This window comes from Lipomyces japonicus (genome assembly GCF_038497905.1).
Source record: "Lipomyces japonicus strain CBS 7319 unplaced genomic scaffold V1514scaffold_13, whole genome shotgun sequence".
In the NCBI taxonomy this organism is placed as follows: Eukaryota; Fungi; Ascomycota; class Lipomycetes; order Lipomycetales; family Lipomycetaceae; genus Lipomyces; species Lipomyces japonicus.
The window spans coordinates 85,964-103,622 of record NW_027117825.1 but is presented as its reverse complement, the minus strand read 5'-3'; the positions used below and the strand labels follow the sequence as shown (position 1 = coordinate 103,622).

The 17,659-nt window shown below is 48.6% G+C and overlaps 6 protein-coding genes across 6 annotated transcripts; all 6 read right to left on the bottom strand.

The window, feature by feature from the left end:
- Positions 1-957: 957 nt before the first annotated feature.
- V1514DRAFT_328768 (NADP-dependent oxidoreductase domain-containing protein) lies at positions 958-2,050 on the bottom strand. The gene has a single exon (XM_066927229.1). It carries the CDS (start codon positions 1,993-1,995, stop codon positions 1,033-1,035), a length of 963 nt encoding a protein of 320 aa, XP_066784097.1. The 5' UTR covers positions 1,996-2,050; the 3' UTR covers positions 958-1,032.
- A 175-nt stretch (positions 2,051-2,225) lies between these two features.
- On the bottom strand, positions 2,226-4,693 carry V1514DRAFT_328765 (glycogen synthase). The gene is made up of 4 exons (XM_066927228.1): positions 4,579-4,693; positions 4,411-4,508; positions 4,244-4,355; positions 2,226-4,176 (listed from the first exon to the last, which is right to left on the bottom strand). Exons 1-4 carry the CDS (start codon positions 4,640-4,642, stop codon positions 2,360-2,362), a joined length of 2,091 nt encoding a protein of 696 aa, XP_066784096.1. The 5' UTR covers positions 4,643-4,693; the 3' UTR covers positions 2,226-2,359.
- Positions 4,694-5,256: 563 nt separating this feature from the next.
- Positions 5,257-6,108, bottom strand: V1514DRAFT_328762 (uncharacterized protein). The gene has a single exon (XM_066927227.1). It carries the CDS (start codon positions 6,022-6,024, stop codon positions 5,356-5,358), a length of 669 nt encoding a protein of 222 aa, XP_066784095.1. The 5' UTR covers positions 6,025-6,108; the 3' UTR covers positions 5,257-5,355.
- Positions 6,109-6,257: 149 nt separating this feature from the next.
- Positions 6,258-7,632, bottom strand: V1514DRAFT_328761 (60S ribosomal protein uL4). The gene is made up of 2 exons (XM_066927226.1): positions 7,361-7,632; positions 6,258-7,223 (listed from the first exon to the last, which is right to left on the bottom strand). Exons 1-2 carry the CDS (start codon positions 7,560-7,562, stop codon positions 6,400-6,402), a joined length of 1,026 nt encoding a protein of 341 aa, XP_066784094.1. The 5' UTR covers positions 7,563-7,632; the 3' UTR covers positions 6,258-6,399.
- A 661-nt stretch (positions 7,633-8,293) lies between these two features.
- V1514DRAFT_346998 (WD40-repeat-containing domain protein) lies at positions 8,294-9,471 on the bottom strand (the record flags this gene model as incomplete). Its single annotated transcript, XM_066929284.1, has 3 exons — positions 8,294-8,944; positions 9,023-9,136; positions 9,196-9,471. 3 exons carry the CDS (start codon positions 9,469-9,471, stop codon positions 8,294-8,296), a joined length of 1,041 nt encoding a protein of 346 aa, XP_066784093.1.
- A 264-nt stretch (positions 9,472-9,735) lies between these two features.
- V1514DRAFT_31084 (acetyl-CoA carboxylase) lies at positions 9,736-17,092 on the bottom strand. The gene is made up of 5 exons (XM_066925783.1): positions 16,726-17,092; positions 14,032-16,671; positions 13,880-13,961; positions 12,307-13,803; positions 9,736-12,244 (listed from the first exon to the last, which is right to left on the bottom strand). Exons 1-5 carry the CDS (start codon positions 16,843-16,845, stop codon positions 9,879-9,881), a joined length of 6,705 nt encoding a protein of 2,234 aa, XP_066784092.1. The 5' UTR covers positions 16,846-17,092; the 3' UTR covers positions 9,736-9,878.
- Between the last annotated feature and the right edge of the window lie 567 nt (positions 17,093-17,659).

Sequence of the window (17,659 nt, the reverse complement as noted above, 5' to 3'; positions counted from 1 at the left end):
CTCAAAAATCGCAGCACAAACCGAAACCTCATTCCAAAGGTGTGCGTGCTGCCAATGTTTCGAGCGGGTCTCATGTATCGTTAGCTAGTGCAGATACAGATTTCCAACTGTACACTGATCGGTCCTGTTGTAGCCGTCACGCTCCAGCATTCTCGACTCGAGCTCTGCTAAACTCTTGATCGCAGCTGCTCTCTCATTTCCATTTGAGCCTCTGCCCAGCACGTCCATGCAAGCCTGCGGGCTCCACTTTCACGGTCTCTCAATTCGCACGGATTTCGCTTACCGTGGTCTCTACCTTCCCTTGCAGAGGGGCCTTTTTTTTTTTTTTTTTTTTAGTTAATCCTCATCTTGGCGCGGACCTTTCAAAAGCCTGTGTTCAAATCCCAGAATTGTCACCGTGTAATTCGCCTACCGAATAATATAATCTATTACCAGCGAGCTCCAAGGAGAGACTACGCTAAGGGGGCGCAGAACGGCAAGAGGATTGTTGCAGCACTTTAATATAGAGCTACTCAGGTTAGGTCACCTAGCCCTAACCTGCTGTTCCGTCAACGTTCATTTGGTTGCTTTCCACCGCATTCTGCTGACAAACGAAAGGGTCTTGGTAAAGTTGTGCCGTTATCACAGAAGATGGACACAAGTTACGTATGTGATATTCAAACTACAAAAATTCTGTTGCTTGCAACCAGCATGTGCTGGGTTCAATCATGATTTAATGAAATACCCGGTTGCCTGCGATAAATTGTCTGTTTTGCAACTTTCTTTCACCCTCTTTTCTGCGTCGTATACAGCGACCACTTACTTTACTTGCCTTAAATATACTTGTTCTTTTGGTTTTTTTTTTTTTTTTTTTTTTGGGGGCTAAATAAGGCCAGGCGAAAATACGCAAGAAAACATCTTCCGTATTCGGCAATGCATTAATAAAAAAGCCTCATGAACTGCGGCTCGTAAATTATGTTTTCAACAGTAAATATAAAATATTTTGTTTTAACCCAAATCTATTACAGTAAATATTTACAAAACAAAAATGATTTAAGCAAAAATGTAAATCTTGCCAGGCCAATCAGCCGGATCGTTAAAACGCAAGTTAACATTAAGTGCCGAAATCTCGGCAATCTCTTGCTCGGTCAGGTCATAATCGGCATGAGTCAGGTTCTCGTGCAACCGAGTCACGTTGTTTGATTTTGGGATCACGGCCAGGCCACGCTGGGTTGCCCATCTCAGCAAGACCTGAGCTGAAGTCTTGCCATGCGTGGCGGCAATCTTTTTAATCAATTCGGACTCGAGCAAGAGTCCGGTCTTGAGCGCGCCCGGGTGGTTTAATTCAAGGAAAGATTGCGGGCCAAACGATGAGTACGCAGTCACGGCGATCCCGCGCTGTTGTGCGAGCGCAATCAGTTGAGGCTGGGTCAGGTAAGGGTGATGCTCAATCTGAAGCACGGACGGCTGAATCTTTGCGTACCGCAACAGGTCGATAATGAGCGCGCCGGCAAAGTTGGACACGCCAATGTTTTTGGCATACCCAAGTTCAACGGTTTTCTCAAACTCGGCCCAGGTCTCGGCAATGGGCACGTCTTCGAACTCCATCGTGCCCGCATCAACATTGTAAAGCAGGTTTGGAGGATATCGTTCAGCCGGGTCAACGTATTTCTGGGCAATCGGGAAATGAATCAGCCACAGGTCAAAATAGTCAAGCCCCCAGTCATCGAGTGATTTCTTGGTGAGCTTGATAACGTGTTCCTTGGAATGAAACGTGTTCCAAAGCTTGGACGTTATAAACAATTCCTCACGCTTAACTAAGCCATCAGCAATCGCACGACGAACTCCTTCGCCAGCCTCTTTCTCGTTGCCATAATCCTGGGCGCCATCGAACAGGCGGTAGCCGGCCTTGATGGCGTTGTAAACCGTATCGGCCGCGGTCTCTTGGGGAACTTTCCAAAGACCGAATCCGACCTGAGGCATAAGTTGGCCGGTAGGGTTAAGCTTGATTGACATTGTGACGAGTACTTGCAAAACAGAAAAACCTGAGGTAGAGAGATATTGCGAGATTTGCAAAAGCAATGAAGCAGAGGAAAGAGGGGCAAGTTATATCATTGCACAGGGGAAAGGGTTGGGGTTTGTGAATTAACCCCCCGTATTGGGCGATTAAGGCTGTATTGGGCGGATAAAACCACGAGCCCTTGCCCTTTGTTTTTGCCGCCGAGATATACCGTGTGCCGTCGTCATCGGTTGGCTAATACAAGTTTTTATTGCAACTGCCATCTTTATAAAAACAAGCTCAAAACAAATCAAATCAAAACATTCTAAAACACTCAAAAAAAAAAAAAATGAAAAATGAAAGCAAAATTTACAGCGCGCTTTAATGATGATGCCCATTCGTAGACCGCCCGTTCGGACGTTTTAAAGACAACGGGAACGTGAACGGCTCGTCCGCTTCTTCATCCGGCAGTTTAAATCCAATATAATCATCCGTATTCAATCCCTCTTGCACTTCTTGCAATGATCCGAAATCACCTGGCGTCATCATGCCGGACCGATCCCTTGGTGAAGCCTGGGCCGACAACGGGCGCGATAGTTTTTGATCGTTGCCATCAAAAAATGAGAGCGACTCATCGTTGTCATCGAACGAGGACGGGTACGCACGCCTGAGCGCGAGTTGGCGAGCCTTGATGTACTCCAATCCCATCCGTTTCCAATCCAGCAAATCCGACAGTCGCTCGGTCCGGTTGCGCTGATTGATTCGTTGCCGGCGAGACTTGAGACTGAATTGAAACATGTAATCAGTAAGCTGATTGATGGAATCGTCAATGCCCTTTCCCCTTCGATCCACGATATAAATGCCATAGTCTGACGTGTTTTCAATCAGTTCTTCCATGTAGCAACCAAACCCGGACAGGTTGGTCGTGATGGATGGCACGCCCATCACGGTGCATTCCGCAGGCGTGTAACCCCATGGTTCGTAGTACGACGGGAAAATGCCCAGGTGACACCCTCGCACAAAATCGTCATAGTCAAGCGGCAAGATCGGATTGTTGCTGTTTAAAAACTCGGGATGGAAAATGATCTTGACCCGGTCGGATGGGTGATTGAACAACTGCACGCGCCGGATCTGATTCAAGATTGGATCGTTGGCATCATCGGCCATGTTGTGAGTCACGATCGGCGGCATAGTGTTGCGCTTGAGCGCAAACACGCGACGCTTCAGCAGTACCTTATCCGAACCGGTCAAGAGATCGTTGAGTTCGTCAGCAAAATCCTTGCCCGAGTCCTCATTAAACCTTGCCGATCGTTCAAACAAGCGCCGGCCGATCGATTCTTGCAGGTCGTTAACCGTGTCGTGCAGGGCCTTGATCACGGCCTGGCCTTTCAAGGTCTCGACCGTGTAAGAATGAGTGGCCGCCGGCATGATGATGAACGCAACCACGGTCTTGTTTGAGTTTTCAGTCTTGAGCCTGTGATTGAGCCGGGCGAGTGATTCGATAAACATGTCCACGCCCTTGTTCCTGTACTCGTACCTGCCCGCAATGAACACGTAAAGCGTGTTATCCAAGTCAAAATCATAATGACCATAAAAATGGCCGCGAATGAAATCGTTAATCTTGGCCTTGCTGACCTGATGCAGGTTTTGAAACTCGTGCACGGCCGAGAACTTGATCACGTTCAATCCGTTGGGCAAGACGCCGTCCGGCTTGCGCTTCAACAAATGCTCACTCTCGTACGCCGTGATGTGAGACACCGTGGTGAACACATCGGCCGCGTGCGCGGCCGCACGTTCGATGCAGTAGCGATGATAGATCCCGCGCTTGCCCGCTTCGGCGTCAACATCGAAATATTGCAAGTTGTTGTAAAAATCCACTGATCCGGCACAAAGATAGCGACCGAGAAGGGTGGCATGCGTGGTGAAGATCGTGGTCACGTCGATCCTGCGCTTCTTGCAAAGCGGCACGGCCACGCCGGCCAGCCATTCGTGGAAATGAGCCACGACGGCGCGCGTGCGGTCGTGGAAGACAAACTCTCCCAAGAACCAGGCCACGAGGTAACCAAACACGACGGCTTCGTTAGTCTCTGAATCCGCAGCCGGAGCTGGAATGCCGGCGACACTCCACAAGTCTGTTTTCCATTCATCCAGATGGGAGTACGCGGAGCCGGTATCAAATAATAGTACTCGCGGCGCACCTAAACATATATACATATATTAGCCTTGGCTGAGCAACAAAATCATGACAAAATAATCAAAACATGCCTTCAATCAGCCATCTGCCATAAACATACTGAATTCCACGCTCAGACATGGACTGCAAAGTCTCAACCAGATACGGATCAGTCGGCGTGAGCTCCTCAACCTCGATGGCGGCCTAATCAGGAGTTAGCCAGTGTGCGCAATGTTTGTACCACGTTGCAACCCCGTACGCTTTTGCGGTTGAGAGGTCCAATTAACGTGTACCGTTCACGATACTCGGCCGTGGTTATGGGCGCCTTTGACTTGATGACAGAGTAAATTCCACCGACTGCAACATGCGGTTTGGTTCAAAATTATTAGAAACCGCCAAAAGATGAAGAAAACAAGATAGTGCGCACCTCGGTTTGCGACCTCGGTCGAGACCTCAAAAAGCAGATGATGCTTCACGTCACGATGCGACATGCTTTAACAAAAACAAACAATTACCAGAAGCCAGAAGCCAGAGTTGAAAAACGAAAAAAAAAAGACGAAGGAACCCGGGTTTTGGATTGCCTGCGAGGTTTAAGTGCGGAGAGGCCCGTGCACCGCCACAGCAGGAGCTCCACCGGGGGTGGTCAGCTGAAAAAAAGTTCTACAGAATCGCCCGAGCTGTGGCGCGCGCTGGAAAGCCTGACACCAATGGCACATACACAAGACGGACTTGTATATAACATGTACATATATATATATGTATATATATATATTATATATATATATTATATATATATATGTAAACCATTGGGCATGTGCTTGGCCGGCCGGGCTGTTGAATATGCACCCTGCACGAGGTGGCATGACGTTTGGCCCGGCCGGATTGGGGCAACTTACTTACTTACTGAGCCTCCCCCACTTGACTTGCACAGGGCCCTCCAGCCACACCTTCCTCGAGCCTCAATTAGCACAGTTGCACGATGCGATGGTGGATGGCATGAATGGCATGAATGGCATGAATGGCATGCATGGCATGCATGTGTAGATTTACTTGTGCTTGCTTGTGCTTGCTGCCTTATGGTTGGCCCAATTCAGAGCACGTACGCTTAACGTGATTCATGAGTTTCTTCTTTATGACTTGTTGCATATATAAATACATTATAACTAAAACCATCCCACATGACCCTGACCATCGGTCCCGGTGCTCAACGCCTGGGCTTCTTGGGCGGCCGCACGCCACCGTGTGCGACCCGGGTCGAGTCCGAAATCCTCGAGATCAGCGGCCTGATGTCCTCGCCTTCCTTGCCTCGCAGCATGTCCGTGATGGTTGCCCTGCCCCGGCCCATGCCTCGTAGCATGACCTCGATCGGCAAGCCGTTGTATCCCTTTTCGACAATCTGTCCAAAGAAATAAAGCCCCAACCGGTACGCGGCCTCGGCCTCGCCTCGCTGGGCTTTCTTAAACCCGACGTGACCGGTTGACATGGTCATGCGCTTGTCCTCGACCGGCAACGAATACGGATTGCCAATGTCCTTGCACACGGCCGACAAGGTTAAAAAAGTATTGTTTTTGGTAAACAGGCAGTGCAACACGTACCGCATCGGCACCTTGATTGGCTTGTTTTTTTTCTCCAGCGGCACCGGGTACGCGGTCGTGTCCAATCCCGTGGTCACGTATCCTGCTTCCATCTCCAAAATTCCTTTCTTTAATCGTTCTTCCAAACTGTCCTCCCGACCATTAACTACCGTCGTGGCTCGCATGCCAACCGGTTGCACGTTGACCCGGAATCCGCGACATGCCACCTTCTGCGTCACCGAACCAGCTAAACGTATTGATAATGATGATTGAAACAAATATCCAATTGATCGATTCATTTTGTCGCCAGCCTTTTCTTTTTTTTTTTTTTTACGATTCGGCCGTGTACATGAATAAATAAACCCACAGCCCTGGGTCAAAATTTATTCCTCAAAACACAAATTGCCTGCCAAACTTTTTTTTTCCTTATTAGCGGCATAACTATCAAAACTTGAGGAACAATGCAATGCATTCACGTTTTGGAAAGAGCACGGACTCTCAACTACAATTCAATCATGAGCTTGGTTCTACGTTGCAAAATAACACTGATACCCTTGAATATACATTTTTAAAACACAATTATCATTACTTGAATTATTTTTTAATCCACCTCCCGAGACCATTTCTAAAAAAAAACCCCAAGCACTCAATTGTCCTTATTTTTTTTTTATTTTTTACTTGGCCTCCTTGAAAGCCTTGGCGTATGGGTTAAGTCTAAGAAGAACCTGCTTGTTCTTCAACGGGTTCTTCTTTTGCACGTTCGTACGCTTGGTGTACTTCTCGCCCGCTGGTCGGACAACGCTCTGGATCTCGGCAGAGTTAATAAGACGAGTAATGTCGGCATTGTGAACAATGTTGGACGGCAGAGCGTAGTCAGACTTGGCAGACGCAGTATTCTCGGATCCCCAGATCGAGTCGAGCAACGAAAACGCGGACTCGGTCCAGATCACGAACCGGCCGAGGTGACCACCCGGAGCGAGCTGCAAAACTGACAGGTTGCGCACGTTAACGGTCTCAACACCGGGAATGTTGCGAAACGCCTTGACGAGCGAAGAACCCTCGGTTCCGTAGACAACGAGTGGCCCACGACGCTGAGTGTGACGGCGACCTCTCAGCTTGCCCTTGCCAGCACGGAGCTTCTTGGACTTGATGACCTTGATGACATCTCTGTTGGCACCGACGGCCTTGAGGATGGCAACGGCCTCCTTAGTCTTGGTGATAGTCTCGACGTCGTTCGACACAACGAGGGGAACCTCTGGCACGGTCTCGATTCTGTGACCACGGGCCAAAACGAGAGGCGCAACAGCAGACGCGGCAATGGCGGACGCAGTGGCAAAACGCTTCTGGTTCAAGTTAACCTTGACGTTCCATTTTCTCCAAGTCTTGGTAGGGGCGAACATGCGACCTCCACGGCACATGTTACCGAACGCAGCCTGACCGGCACGGTGGGTACCACCACCAGAAACACGGGGAATACGAGCAACCGCACGACCGGTACCTGAAAAAAAAACGTTAGAACCAGTACTTTAATCTATAATACACACACAGAACGCTGCAAAAAAAAAATTGAAATCAACTTGAAATCAATCGCATCCATGCCAACGTCGGGGTAATATATGGCAAAATAAAACTAACCCCATGATTCGGCAGAGGTCTGATGGCCGGCCTTCTCGGACACGGCGTAAGCCTGGCGCTTGTTCTTGGCCACACCGGTGTAGACGGTGTGGATGATGTCGGACCGGATTGGTGCCTTGAAAACGGCAGGCAGGGCGAGCGACTTGTCGGAAAGTTCACCCGAGGCGGCGAAAACAGAGATCTGAGGGCGGAAAGTGGCCATTGCTGCTGATGATGATGGTTTCGAATTTGCTGACGATGGTCGTGAAGCGTGCTTGCAACGTTTTGCTGCGAACCTGGCCCGGCATGGCCGTCACCTTGCTCGTGCGGCTGCTAGCGGTGCTTCCAGCGAGCCGCCGTGACTGGCTTTTCGTTTTTTGCCCTGGCGTGTAGGGTTGCGCCCTAACAACGTGGCTCTACTCCACTCCACACCACTCCACTCCGCACTTTCTAATTTTAACCTAACCTTGCCCATTTGCGTTTGGTATGGAACGGACTGGGTTTGCGGGAAACATTAAACAAGAGTGATGAGGATGGAGGTCATGGCTTGATTGAAGTAAATAAAAAACGACTTGCAAAGGTTTTTAACCAGTTCAATCCGTATTTCTGATTCAAGTCAGCCAAGCCGAGCAAACCTGAGCAAACATGTTGATTCATCTCTCACGCTAGCTTACCATATACCTACCCATGCCTAATTATTTACTACTCTTTTTACATTTTGCTGTTGTGAAGTAACGCAAAGTGGCTACGTTCAGCCGCAAACGATGCGGCTCGTGCCATTACGTTGGTGACGACAATGAAAGATCCATGGAGTACTTCGCCTTATCAATAAAGTAAAGTTAGAAGTACAGCTCGATACGTCGTGTTTGTGCGGTGGTCAGTTAGTTATACATGGAATTAAAACGTATTGTAAACATGCTGAGCATAGCTATCGATTTTTTTTTTTTTTTTCACTTATCGCAGAACGCACCTCACGTCCCACACGTACACCATCTCGTCCCATCCGGTCGTGGCCACCCAACCTGCCGTGCCCCACAAGCTCCAATCACAACCCACCACAAATTCGGAATGCCGGTCCCAAACGCCGCGCAGCTGATTGTGATTCGGTTGTTGCCCGCGCGTGATCGGGACCTGGTCACGTTGCTCGAACGCGGTGTTGTCCTGCCACACGCGCGCGGTCATGTCATAACTGGCCGAGAGCAACAGGTCCGGATCGTGTGGCGACCAGGCAATCTTGCGAACCGCGTACGCATGGCCGACGAATTCGTTGACCGGGCTGGCATGCGCCACGCCGCCGGCCGTGGCCGCGCCCAGGAACCGCATGTCCCATACCTTGATCGTCTTGTCCACCGACGACGTGGCGATCACGTCCGGCCTGTACCGGTTCCAATCCAGCGAAAGAATTTCGGCACCGTTATGAGCCATGACCGAGTTGGTTGGGTATTCGCCTGCACGTGGGTCCCAAAATCTCATGATTGAATCTGACGAGCATGATGCCATCACCGTTGCACTGTAAGGCGAGAACGATGCCGAGTACGTGCATGACGGCGTGACGCCTTGTGGTGGTCGCAACGTGGCAATTGACTTTGACCGGTTCGGTGCCCACTTGTAAAAACACAAACCATCATTAGCTTGCCTTATCCAATCTTATATATATATATATATATATATATAATCACATACAATCTTTATTAATCCGTCCCAACTGCTTGTGCAAAAAGTGGTCTTGCCAACCAAGTTCCAATTAACTGAAAATACCTCCCTGCCGTGTTCTCGCCAATTTTGTACCGGATAGTCCTACGCAAAAGTTCAATTAAAAAAAAAAAAATAATTTTTAAAAACCCACTCTCACTCACGTTTAATAAAATATCAAAAAGTTTAATACTGCCATCACCTGTAGCCACAACGACTTGGTTCTCATGCGATTCTGACCATGCGCAATCAAACAATCCGTCCTGAGTGTCAAACCATTTCTCGGCCACGATTCCGGACGATGTCAATCCTAAAACGTATAATCTGCCATTACCAACCAATCCAAAATTTGCTGATGCCGCACATGCCAACTTGGTATCAAAAAATGGTGAGTATTGAACCGCGTAGCCATTAAACCCGGTCGTTCGAAACGAAAACATAAAAAAAAAAAAAATCCCCCTACTTCTCCACCTCTTTGCTTCCTCGTTTTTTGTTTTTTTTTTTTTTTGTTTTTTGGTTTTCGTTCTTTATGTTTTGTTTTCCTGGTAAAAAATTAGAAATGTGCTGTGCTATCGTGTCACGTTCAATCAAAATATCCCCCGCGTCAAATGATTTAAAGCTTATGTAAGCGCACGTGCAGCCTTGTTTGTGGTTTTAATTAAATCATCTTTCAAAAGCCGTTAAGCTTTTCTTTGAACCTCAAAATATTTAAAAAAAACATAGCCATCTATTAACTAACTACTCCCGATATTTTATCTCACAATGAATGTATAAGCGCTAAAACAAAAACAAAAAACAATATTACAAATATATATATATATATATATCAATCAAAACACGAACCATTCTATTTCGATCCACTTAATTGAAACACCTTCTCCCGATCTTCAACTGACAATGCTTTTAATGATTCCACGATTCCTGAAATCGCGGTGGCCTTGTCTGAACGAACCAGGGATAACAACTCGACAATCTTGGCGTTTTGCTTAATATCTGCAACCTTGGACTTGATCACCGACCCGTTTTGGTCGATCCATTCTGCCACGTCGGCATCAGATTCTTCATTCAAGCCAGCTTCCGCGTACCATGATTTCAATCGGGCAAATTTTTCTAATCTTGATGAACTTGGTGATGCGATCGCCAGGTCCTTGAGAACGTATGATTCGGTTAACCGCCTGCGCAAGCGCCAGTAAAAATACCTTCTTGATTCCTTCCATGCCACGACTTGCCTGATCGCACCTTTAGCCTTCATGCGAGACGCGCGGTCATGCAGGTCAGCAAATTGAATGCTGATTTGCTTGTAGATTGGTAACAGGTATTGCTCACGTTCGGAAAGCTTGATTTTTAACTCTGACGATTCTTGCTGGCTTAAATCTTTCTTTTCCAGTTGCCGCTTCAAATCAGCGTACGTTGCATCCGTTCGCGCAATGGTCTCGAGCAACTTCTCGCGCCGGTACTTGATGCCAACCATGCCCTCAGGTTCAAGCACGCCACCGCGAGCATCTTCATCGGCATACATTTCCATTTGTTCGGCATTGATCGTCGGATCAATCACGACCCATGACCCACCGCGAAGTTCGGCATGCGGCGGAATGTATACAAAAATCGGTTGCTTGTAATCAACAAGCGCGTCGACAATAAACGCGCCATACTTGAGAACCTCGTTATACATGTCCCGCTGGCCACCAGAAAAGCCTCTCCAATTGGCAAGGATGATGAGTGGCAGTTCTTCGCCATGATTGAAATCGTTAATTGCTTGTGCGGTCTTAAACGCAGAGTTAGGGTACCACACCTGGCCGGCCTCTTGAATCAGTTGCTCGGTCGAGTCCGGGTTCGCAGGATCAGCCGGGATAAGGTTTTCCACCGACCTGACCTCAACACCAATCACGCCAACCGGAATCCCACCAAGCCTGGCACGGCCAACCACGACCGTGCGCGCCCATCCGCTCAAGGTCTCTTGAAACGATCCCTTATCAAACAGGCCATGCTCAAAATTGCCTTCGTCTTCTTCCTTACCAGCAATCAGCCATCGCACGTCGTAAGGCTCTTGCTTCGGTGGCTGGTACGTAACTTCACGATCCCAAGTATCCGTGGATGGGAAAATTGGAAGCGGGCTGTTGCGCTTCTCCGGTACGTATGAAATCCACTCCACAATCTTGATCACGCCGGCAAGGTCATCGTTCGCGGTCAAGTGTGACACGCCGTTGCGATACATGATTTGCGTGCCGCCGAGTTGCAAATTTGACGTGTAGACTTCCCGGCCCAATAACTTGTTAATCGCAGGCGCACCGGTAAGAATGATTGGCTGGCCTTCGATTTGGATGGCACGTTGGCCCAGCCTGACAAGGTAAGCACCAATACCAACCGATCGGCAGGTCACCAAGGTGATTGTGAAAATGTCCTTGTAAGCTTTTGACGTGGCACCGGCAATCAATCCGGATCCGCGCAGGCACTCCACGCCGAGACCATCCTCAGTACCAATAATGCCGACAATCTTAAATCGCTCTTCGTCATCTTCAACCACGCGTTCAGTAACGATGGCCTTCTTGGCATCTTCAGTCAAGCCACCGTGCGTGGCCGGAGTCAGGTACAAGTATTTAAATCCCTTGTCCTGCCTGGCCGGATCATTCCATGCCACTGAAAATAACGAAATAAACTCGTCAGCAACGCCGATCCTGGCCCCCGAATTGGCAGAAAGATAAACTCTTGGGATGCCAAGCTTGCGAGCAAACTCGGTCACGGCATGGAAATACCGATCTTCCAACGGACCAAACGAGCCAATCTTGAAAGTAATATCGTTCGCAACCACAATGAACTGACGACCCTTAGGAGATTCCGGAGTCAGCGCGGTAAAGATCCAGGCAACCATGCCGGTGTTATTGGCACCCGGTTCACGTGAAACTTCAGACAACTCGCCAGAGTCATCCAGAATAAGTTCCTTGTACGTCAGAACTTTCTCGGGAGCCTTGCCACCAGCAGTCAGCCAGCTTGAACGAATGGCTTGGTTAAACAACTCAGGGAAATCGTAAACGTAAGTTGTACCCATAAGATGAGCCTTGTAACGCTTGGGTTGAAGCCACTCCTTGGTCGGGTACGGCGTGTTGATTGATCGCAAATGCATGTTACCAGGCTTGCCAAGGGACTTGAATACCCACTCACCCTTGTCGTTCTTGATTTCAGTGTACAATTCACTTTGAACCACATAGCCCGAAACTAAAAAAAAAAAAATTGAAATGTTAAAAAAATAAAAAAAATAAAAAGTAACCGTGACTTACCATTTGTAATGATTGCACGAAGAGGATAAGGAACATTAGTTTCCGGATCGGTACACATAATTCTGATTTCAGCACCAGTAACTCTTAACCTCCATAACCTTCTGCCAAATCTTTCCAAAAACCTGCCAAACGCGGCTTCGACTTCTTCCGGAACCAAATGGAAAATGGGAGAAAAATTTATAAAGATATGGTTCATGTCCGAATTGCCAGGTCCGATAACTTCCAAGCCATCCAAAATATCAGACATGAGACGATCAGTCTCAGAAATTAAATAATCTGAAGTCGGAATCTCATCCCGCAACCGGCCAGGTCGGACAATGCCACGAGTGAAAAATCTCTTGTCGGTAGGCACGTCTTTGCCAACCGCTTGGTAAACATGAATGTTTCTGTTATCCGTAAATATAGGCTTAATGTTAAAGTTAGATAAACGTCCCAATTCCAATTGATAAGCCAGTGCCGGTTCAATGTGCCTGATACTTTCATCTTCCTCATAATTTGGGCCTCGGAACGTAAAATACGCCGGATACGATCCGTCTTCTCTGCCGCATACAAAGGTGATGCGACGAATCGACCGTGCTACTAATTCTTCCTTGTAATCATCAAGCAATTCCTTAATCTGAGCTGTGAGTGCAGAGTCATTGTCCCTGGAAGTATTCTTAATAAGAATGTTAAACACGTTGCTCAATTGCTCCGTCTTGGGTTGCGCTGGTCTTCTCTTTGAATCCAAACCTGACTTGACATCAAACGACAATCCGCCCGATCCGGTGTATGATCGAGGCAGGTATTCCAACGCGCGCGGAAGCACGTCATCAATCTCATCCAAATCTTGCACGGGCACGATGACTCCCTGACGAACCGGTTCGGTATCGGACTTGCCCACGATAAACGTAAGATCCGACACGGAAGCAGCACGTTGAAAATTTTCACCACTTCCGGTTCGGCCGCCAGCGTTGCTCTGGCCGGCAAAACTATAGGCAGGATTTCCCACAGCTGAAAGCAAAAATTTAAACGTAATGACAGGGTTAGAATCACTCTCGGTATGATAATCCAGTCCAAGAATATTGTATGCCCTGTACGCACGTCTCACGTACAGTTCCAAAGCAGCAAGCGCCAAATTAGTGTCCGGATGGGCAAAAAATTTGGGCAAAACGTCAAACACAATAAATTGTGAGTCAATGACCTCTTTCAAAACGTCAAGTCGGGGACGGCCATGCTTCAATCCGGCCTCGCCATATCTGGACTCGACCACGGAAGATCGAAGAATGTGCTCCAACTGCGCCGTTCGTTCTTCAAGCGACGGCAGCGAGCACAAAATCAAAAGTTCCCTAGCCTTCAACGTTACCGGAGACGTCACGCGAGAGTCAAGCTCGGTCAAGGAAGTCAACACCGGCCGAAGGTACTTGGCGACGTCAGAAATTTCTGATCGGTCAGATTGAAATTCGGCTAGAATCGCAAGCACAAGATTGTTTTTGGCACCAACACGACCATGAGAGAACACTATACCCAAAAAAAAAAAAAAAAAGAAAAAAAATGAGCATGTCACATAATACTAATGAAACATTAAAATACATACCAATATTGACGACTTTCTTGATGTCTTCTTTATTTTCATCTCGCAGTCTCAACACAACATCTTCATCACGAACGTTCGAACCCTTTTTAAATATTTGCATGTTAGCGTAAAAGCCGTCATAAATACAAAACAAAGGGCTTATTTTGACTTACCGAAAACAACTTCTCGACATTAATGTATTCGTTCAACAAATCTCTGAGAATTCCATACTCATGAGCTTTTAAGCCACCTTCGTATCTCTTGGCAATCAAAACCAATGGCTCGACCTGTTGTTGAAACACGAGAGCATCAAAGACGGGAATAAATTCTTCTTGAAACCTAGCAATTGCTCGCACGAGTGACTTTGCTGGGAATTCGGACTTCTTGGCCTTGGCACGTTCGACAAGAGAAGTTAATGACGCGTCGAGCTTTTGCGGGATTCTGCTGTGAAGAGCAGAAAATTGTGCGTTCCATTCACTATAGGGCAATTCTGGATTTTTCAATACTTCAAATAATTGATTTAATGTGGAAGCCAAAATTACCTGGTTGTCATATCCAGCAAGAATGCTTTTGAGGGTTGACAAGAGCAAGGCAAATTTTTGAGCCGGCTTGTCGCCAAAAATTTGTGGCAGGCCGAAATCGGGTAATTGGCCTTCGAACGGCTTGGCATGCTTGACCCTGGATGGATCATCAAGGGCCAAGATTCCAAGAATATCGCCAGCTTCCAATGTGGCTCCAGGTTGCTTGATAAGCTGCACTATGCCATCTTCCTGAGCGACAAGAGGCATGTACATCTTCATGACCTCGACTTCAGCAAATGGCTGGCCGGCCTTCACATGCTCACCATTTTCAACCAAAAACTTGACGAGCTTGCCCGGTGACGGCGTGCGAAGCTGGGTCGGGTCGTTTTCTTGTTCGAGCAAGCAGGTCTTGGAATCAACGCTAAGCCTTGTCGTGGCAACTTCATCCTTCCAATAAACATTGTGACTCTTGCCGCCGAGTAAGACAAGCAGGCCGCCGTCGGATAAAGCCCGCACGCCAACGGCACATCTTGAACCGTTGATAAAAATTTGGTATGAATCCTGTGACGACCTGGTGACAGTAAACTTGTATCTGAAACCTTCGTAAATGAAATCAACCGGGAACAAGGTCTTGAGCACGTCCTTGGAACCGGTCTGACCCTTTTCCAATGACGCAGTGTATTCCTGAAAACTGGCCTCGGATGCAAGGTGAGCCTTGGCGATGGCACCACAAATCACGGCCACGCTAGGATCGGGTCGCTCGGCGGTAAGTTTCTTTGAAATAAGCTCGTCAAGCCATCCGGTCGTGATCTTGTTGGATTCGAAATCAGGAGTTTCCAAAAGCTTGATCAAGTATTCGACCGTGGTTCTGAAATCACCGCGAATGGAAAGTTCCTTGAGAGCAACAACCATGTGCTTCCTCGAAGCCGACCGGTTTTCACCAAAGGCAAAGATGTGACCGAATTGGGAATCAGAAAATGAGTGAATGCCACCTTGATTGCCAACCGAGAAGTAACCCCAGACGTTGGACGAAGACCTGAAGTTTAATTCGTGCATTAATCCGCTCGAAGGCTTGAAACCTTCGCCGGGATCTTCAGACGTGATTCTGCACGCGGTCGTGTGGCCCTTGGGCACGGGCCGACGCTGAGTCTGCAACGAGCCTTCCTTTTCAAAATTAAAATCAATTTCGGTGGCAGTGTGAGGGTCGACGCCATAAAACAGTCGAATGTCCCGGATGCGATGTAAGGGCAAGCCCATGGCGATTTGAAGCTGCGCAGCCGGCAAGTTAACGCCGGTGACCATTTCCGTGGTCGGGTGCTCGACTTGCAAGCGAGGGTTGAGTTCCAAAAAATAAAACTTGTCGTCCTCGTATGAGTACAGGTATTCAACCGTGCCGGCAGAGACGTAGCCGACAAGTTGGCCGAGGCGCACGGCGGCCTGTTCCATTCGAGTAAACGTGGCCGGGTTGGCGACCGTGACCGGAGCTTCTTCGATAATCTTTTGATGACGTCTCTGGACCGAGCAATCTCTGCCAAACAGCGAGATGTTGTTGCCATACTGATCAGCAAGAAGTTGAACTTCGAGATGGCGCGCGTTGCCGGCCAGTTTCATGATAAAAATTGGCGATCCAGGCACTTCGCTCGAGACCTGGTGGAACAGGGCATGGAAGTTTGCTTCGTTTTCAACCTTGCGAATGCCTTTGCCGCCGCCACCTTCCGAGGCCTTGATCATTACCGGGAAGCCAATCAATATTGCCTTTTGCAGGGCCTCGTCGGCAGTCTTGGTACAACCTTGAGCGTAAACGTCGTCGGAGACCGTGACGAGACCGGAGTCATTGATTTGGACCTGGTCGACGCCGGTTCCGGACCAGGGAATGCAAGGCACTTTTGCGTGTTGGGCGACAATCGTGGAAGAGATCTTATCACCAAGCGAACGCATGGCCGAGCCAGGCGGACCGATAAACAGGATTTTGTTTGCCGACGCGGCCAGGGACTCGGGCAAGGTTGGATTTTCGGACGCATGACCCCATCCGGCCCAGACGGCGTCCACGTTCATGCGCTCGGCAATGTCAACGATTAATTCAACGTTTGCGTAGTTGTTGTTGTTTGTGCCACCGGGCACTTCGACGTATCGATCCGCCATTCTGATGTAGTCCGCATTCGCGGTCAAGTCCTCCGGCGTGGCCATGACGGTGAAGGAGATGGCGCGCTCGTTGCCAAAAGTTTCGTAGGCCCATTTGCGGACACTTCTGATTTCCTTGACGGCGGCGATGCCGTTGTTTGCAATCAAGACCTGCTAATTAGACACAAAACCGCTTACAAAAGCACAAAAAAACCAAGAACGTACCGAGGTGATTACGGTGTGACCGCCATGATGTTGAACAAAGTCCTTGACGGCGCCGTTGGGAGCAACGTCAATTGTGTTGCGGCCGACAAAGTGAGAAGGCAGGGCTGGCGGCGTGGCCATGATGGACAGACGGGCAAATGAAACAAGGAAAACGAGGCGATGATGATTGTGTTGTTGTTGTTGATGACGACGCGCAGGAAGACAGAAGCGGGAAAACGAGCCTGCTAAAAGGCGATTGAAACCAAGACTACGGGGAATATTTAACGGGAGATTGCTTTACGGAAAAAAAAAAAGGGGGAGGGAAAGGAAAAGGGAAAGAGCAACGAAAGAACAAAAAGAAGGTTCGTGGGAAATGCAGCACTAACACGTTTGGTTTTGTTGGATCAACTGGCAACGTAAAGAACAAAAACCGTCAGGGGGGGTTTTGCGTGGAGGGAAAACTCATCGCCAGTTTGCAACCACCCGGTGGCAGTTATCACCGTGCAAGGCTTTCTACGCCGTGTACGCCTGCGGGTGATAACTGCTGGCATGCAACTGCTAACTCGGGCGCATTGACCGCTGCCTTTTGGGTGGGCCAAACACCTGTTCGCGCAATGCGTTGTGCGGCTGCCCCGGCCCAACAAACCAACAAACCAAACGCAGCGAACGACCGAAGCCGTGACGAAAAACCAAGCGTCCCGGCAGCGGCCCAATCAGCAGCAGCGGTGGCGGCGGGCAAACAAGAAGGACATGGCGACTCAGAAGGTCAGAACGGGCCGTGCCGTCGCCCGCTGTTGTTGTTGTTGGTGGTGCGGTGTGAGGGCCAACGTAGTTGCTGCGCTGCGTTTTTGGGGTTCCAACAATTCTGCTGACGTAAGGGTCACTGTGCGAATGAATGGCCGGCTTATACCCAACTATTATATTAACTATATTGGTATAGTTATAGTTTCTAACT

Excerpts from the sequence above, each read along its gene's own strand:
- V1514DRAFT_328768 (XM_066927229.1), bottom strand. The coding sequence starts at position 1,995 with ATGTCAATCAAGCTTAACCCTACCGGCCAACTTATGCCTCAGGTCGGA.
- V1514DRAFT_328765 (XM_066927228.1), bottom strand. The coding sequence starts at position 4,642 with ATGTCGCATCGTGACGTGAAGCATCATCTGCTTTTTGAGGTCTCGACC. Across the intron at positions 4,356-4,410 it reads GACCTCTCAACCGCAAAAGC|GCCGCCATCGAGGTTGAGGA; the intron begins GTACGGGGTTGC and ends ACTCCTGATTAG. Across the intron at positions 4,177-4,243 it reads TGGCAGATGGCTGATTGAAG|GTGCGCCGCGAGTACTATTA; the intron begins GCATGTTTTGAT and ends ATATATGTTTAG.
- V1514DRAFT_328762 (XM_066927227.1), bottom strand. The coding sequence starts at position 6,024 with ATGAATCGATCAATTGGATATTTGTTTCAATCATCATTATCAATACGT.
- V1514DRAFT_328761 (XM_066927226.1), bottom strand. The coding sequence starts at position 7,562 with ATGGCCACTTTCCGCCCTCAGATCTCTGTTTTCGCCGCCTCGGGTGAA. Across the intron at positions 7,224-7,360 it reads GACCTCTGCCGAATCATGGG|GTACCGGTCGTGCGGTTGCT; the intron begins GTTAGTTTTATT and ends TTTTTTTTTCAG.
- V1514DRAFT_31084 (XM_066925783.1), bottom strand. The coding sequence starts at position 16,845 with ATGGCCACGCCGCCAGCCCTGCCTTCTCACTTTGTCGGCCGCAACACA. Across the intron at positions 16,672-16,725 it reads GTCACACCGTAATCACCTCG|GTCTTGATTGCAAACAACGG; the intron begins GTACGTTCTTGG and ends TCTAATTAGCAG. Across the intron at positions 12,245-12,306 it reads TCGTGCAATCATTACAAATG|TTTCGGGCTATGTGGTTCAA; the intron begins GTAAGTCACGGT and ends TTTTTTTTTTAG.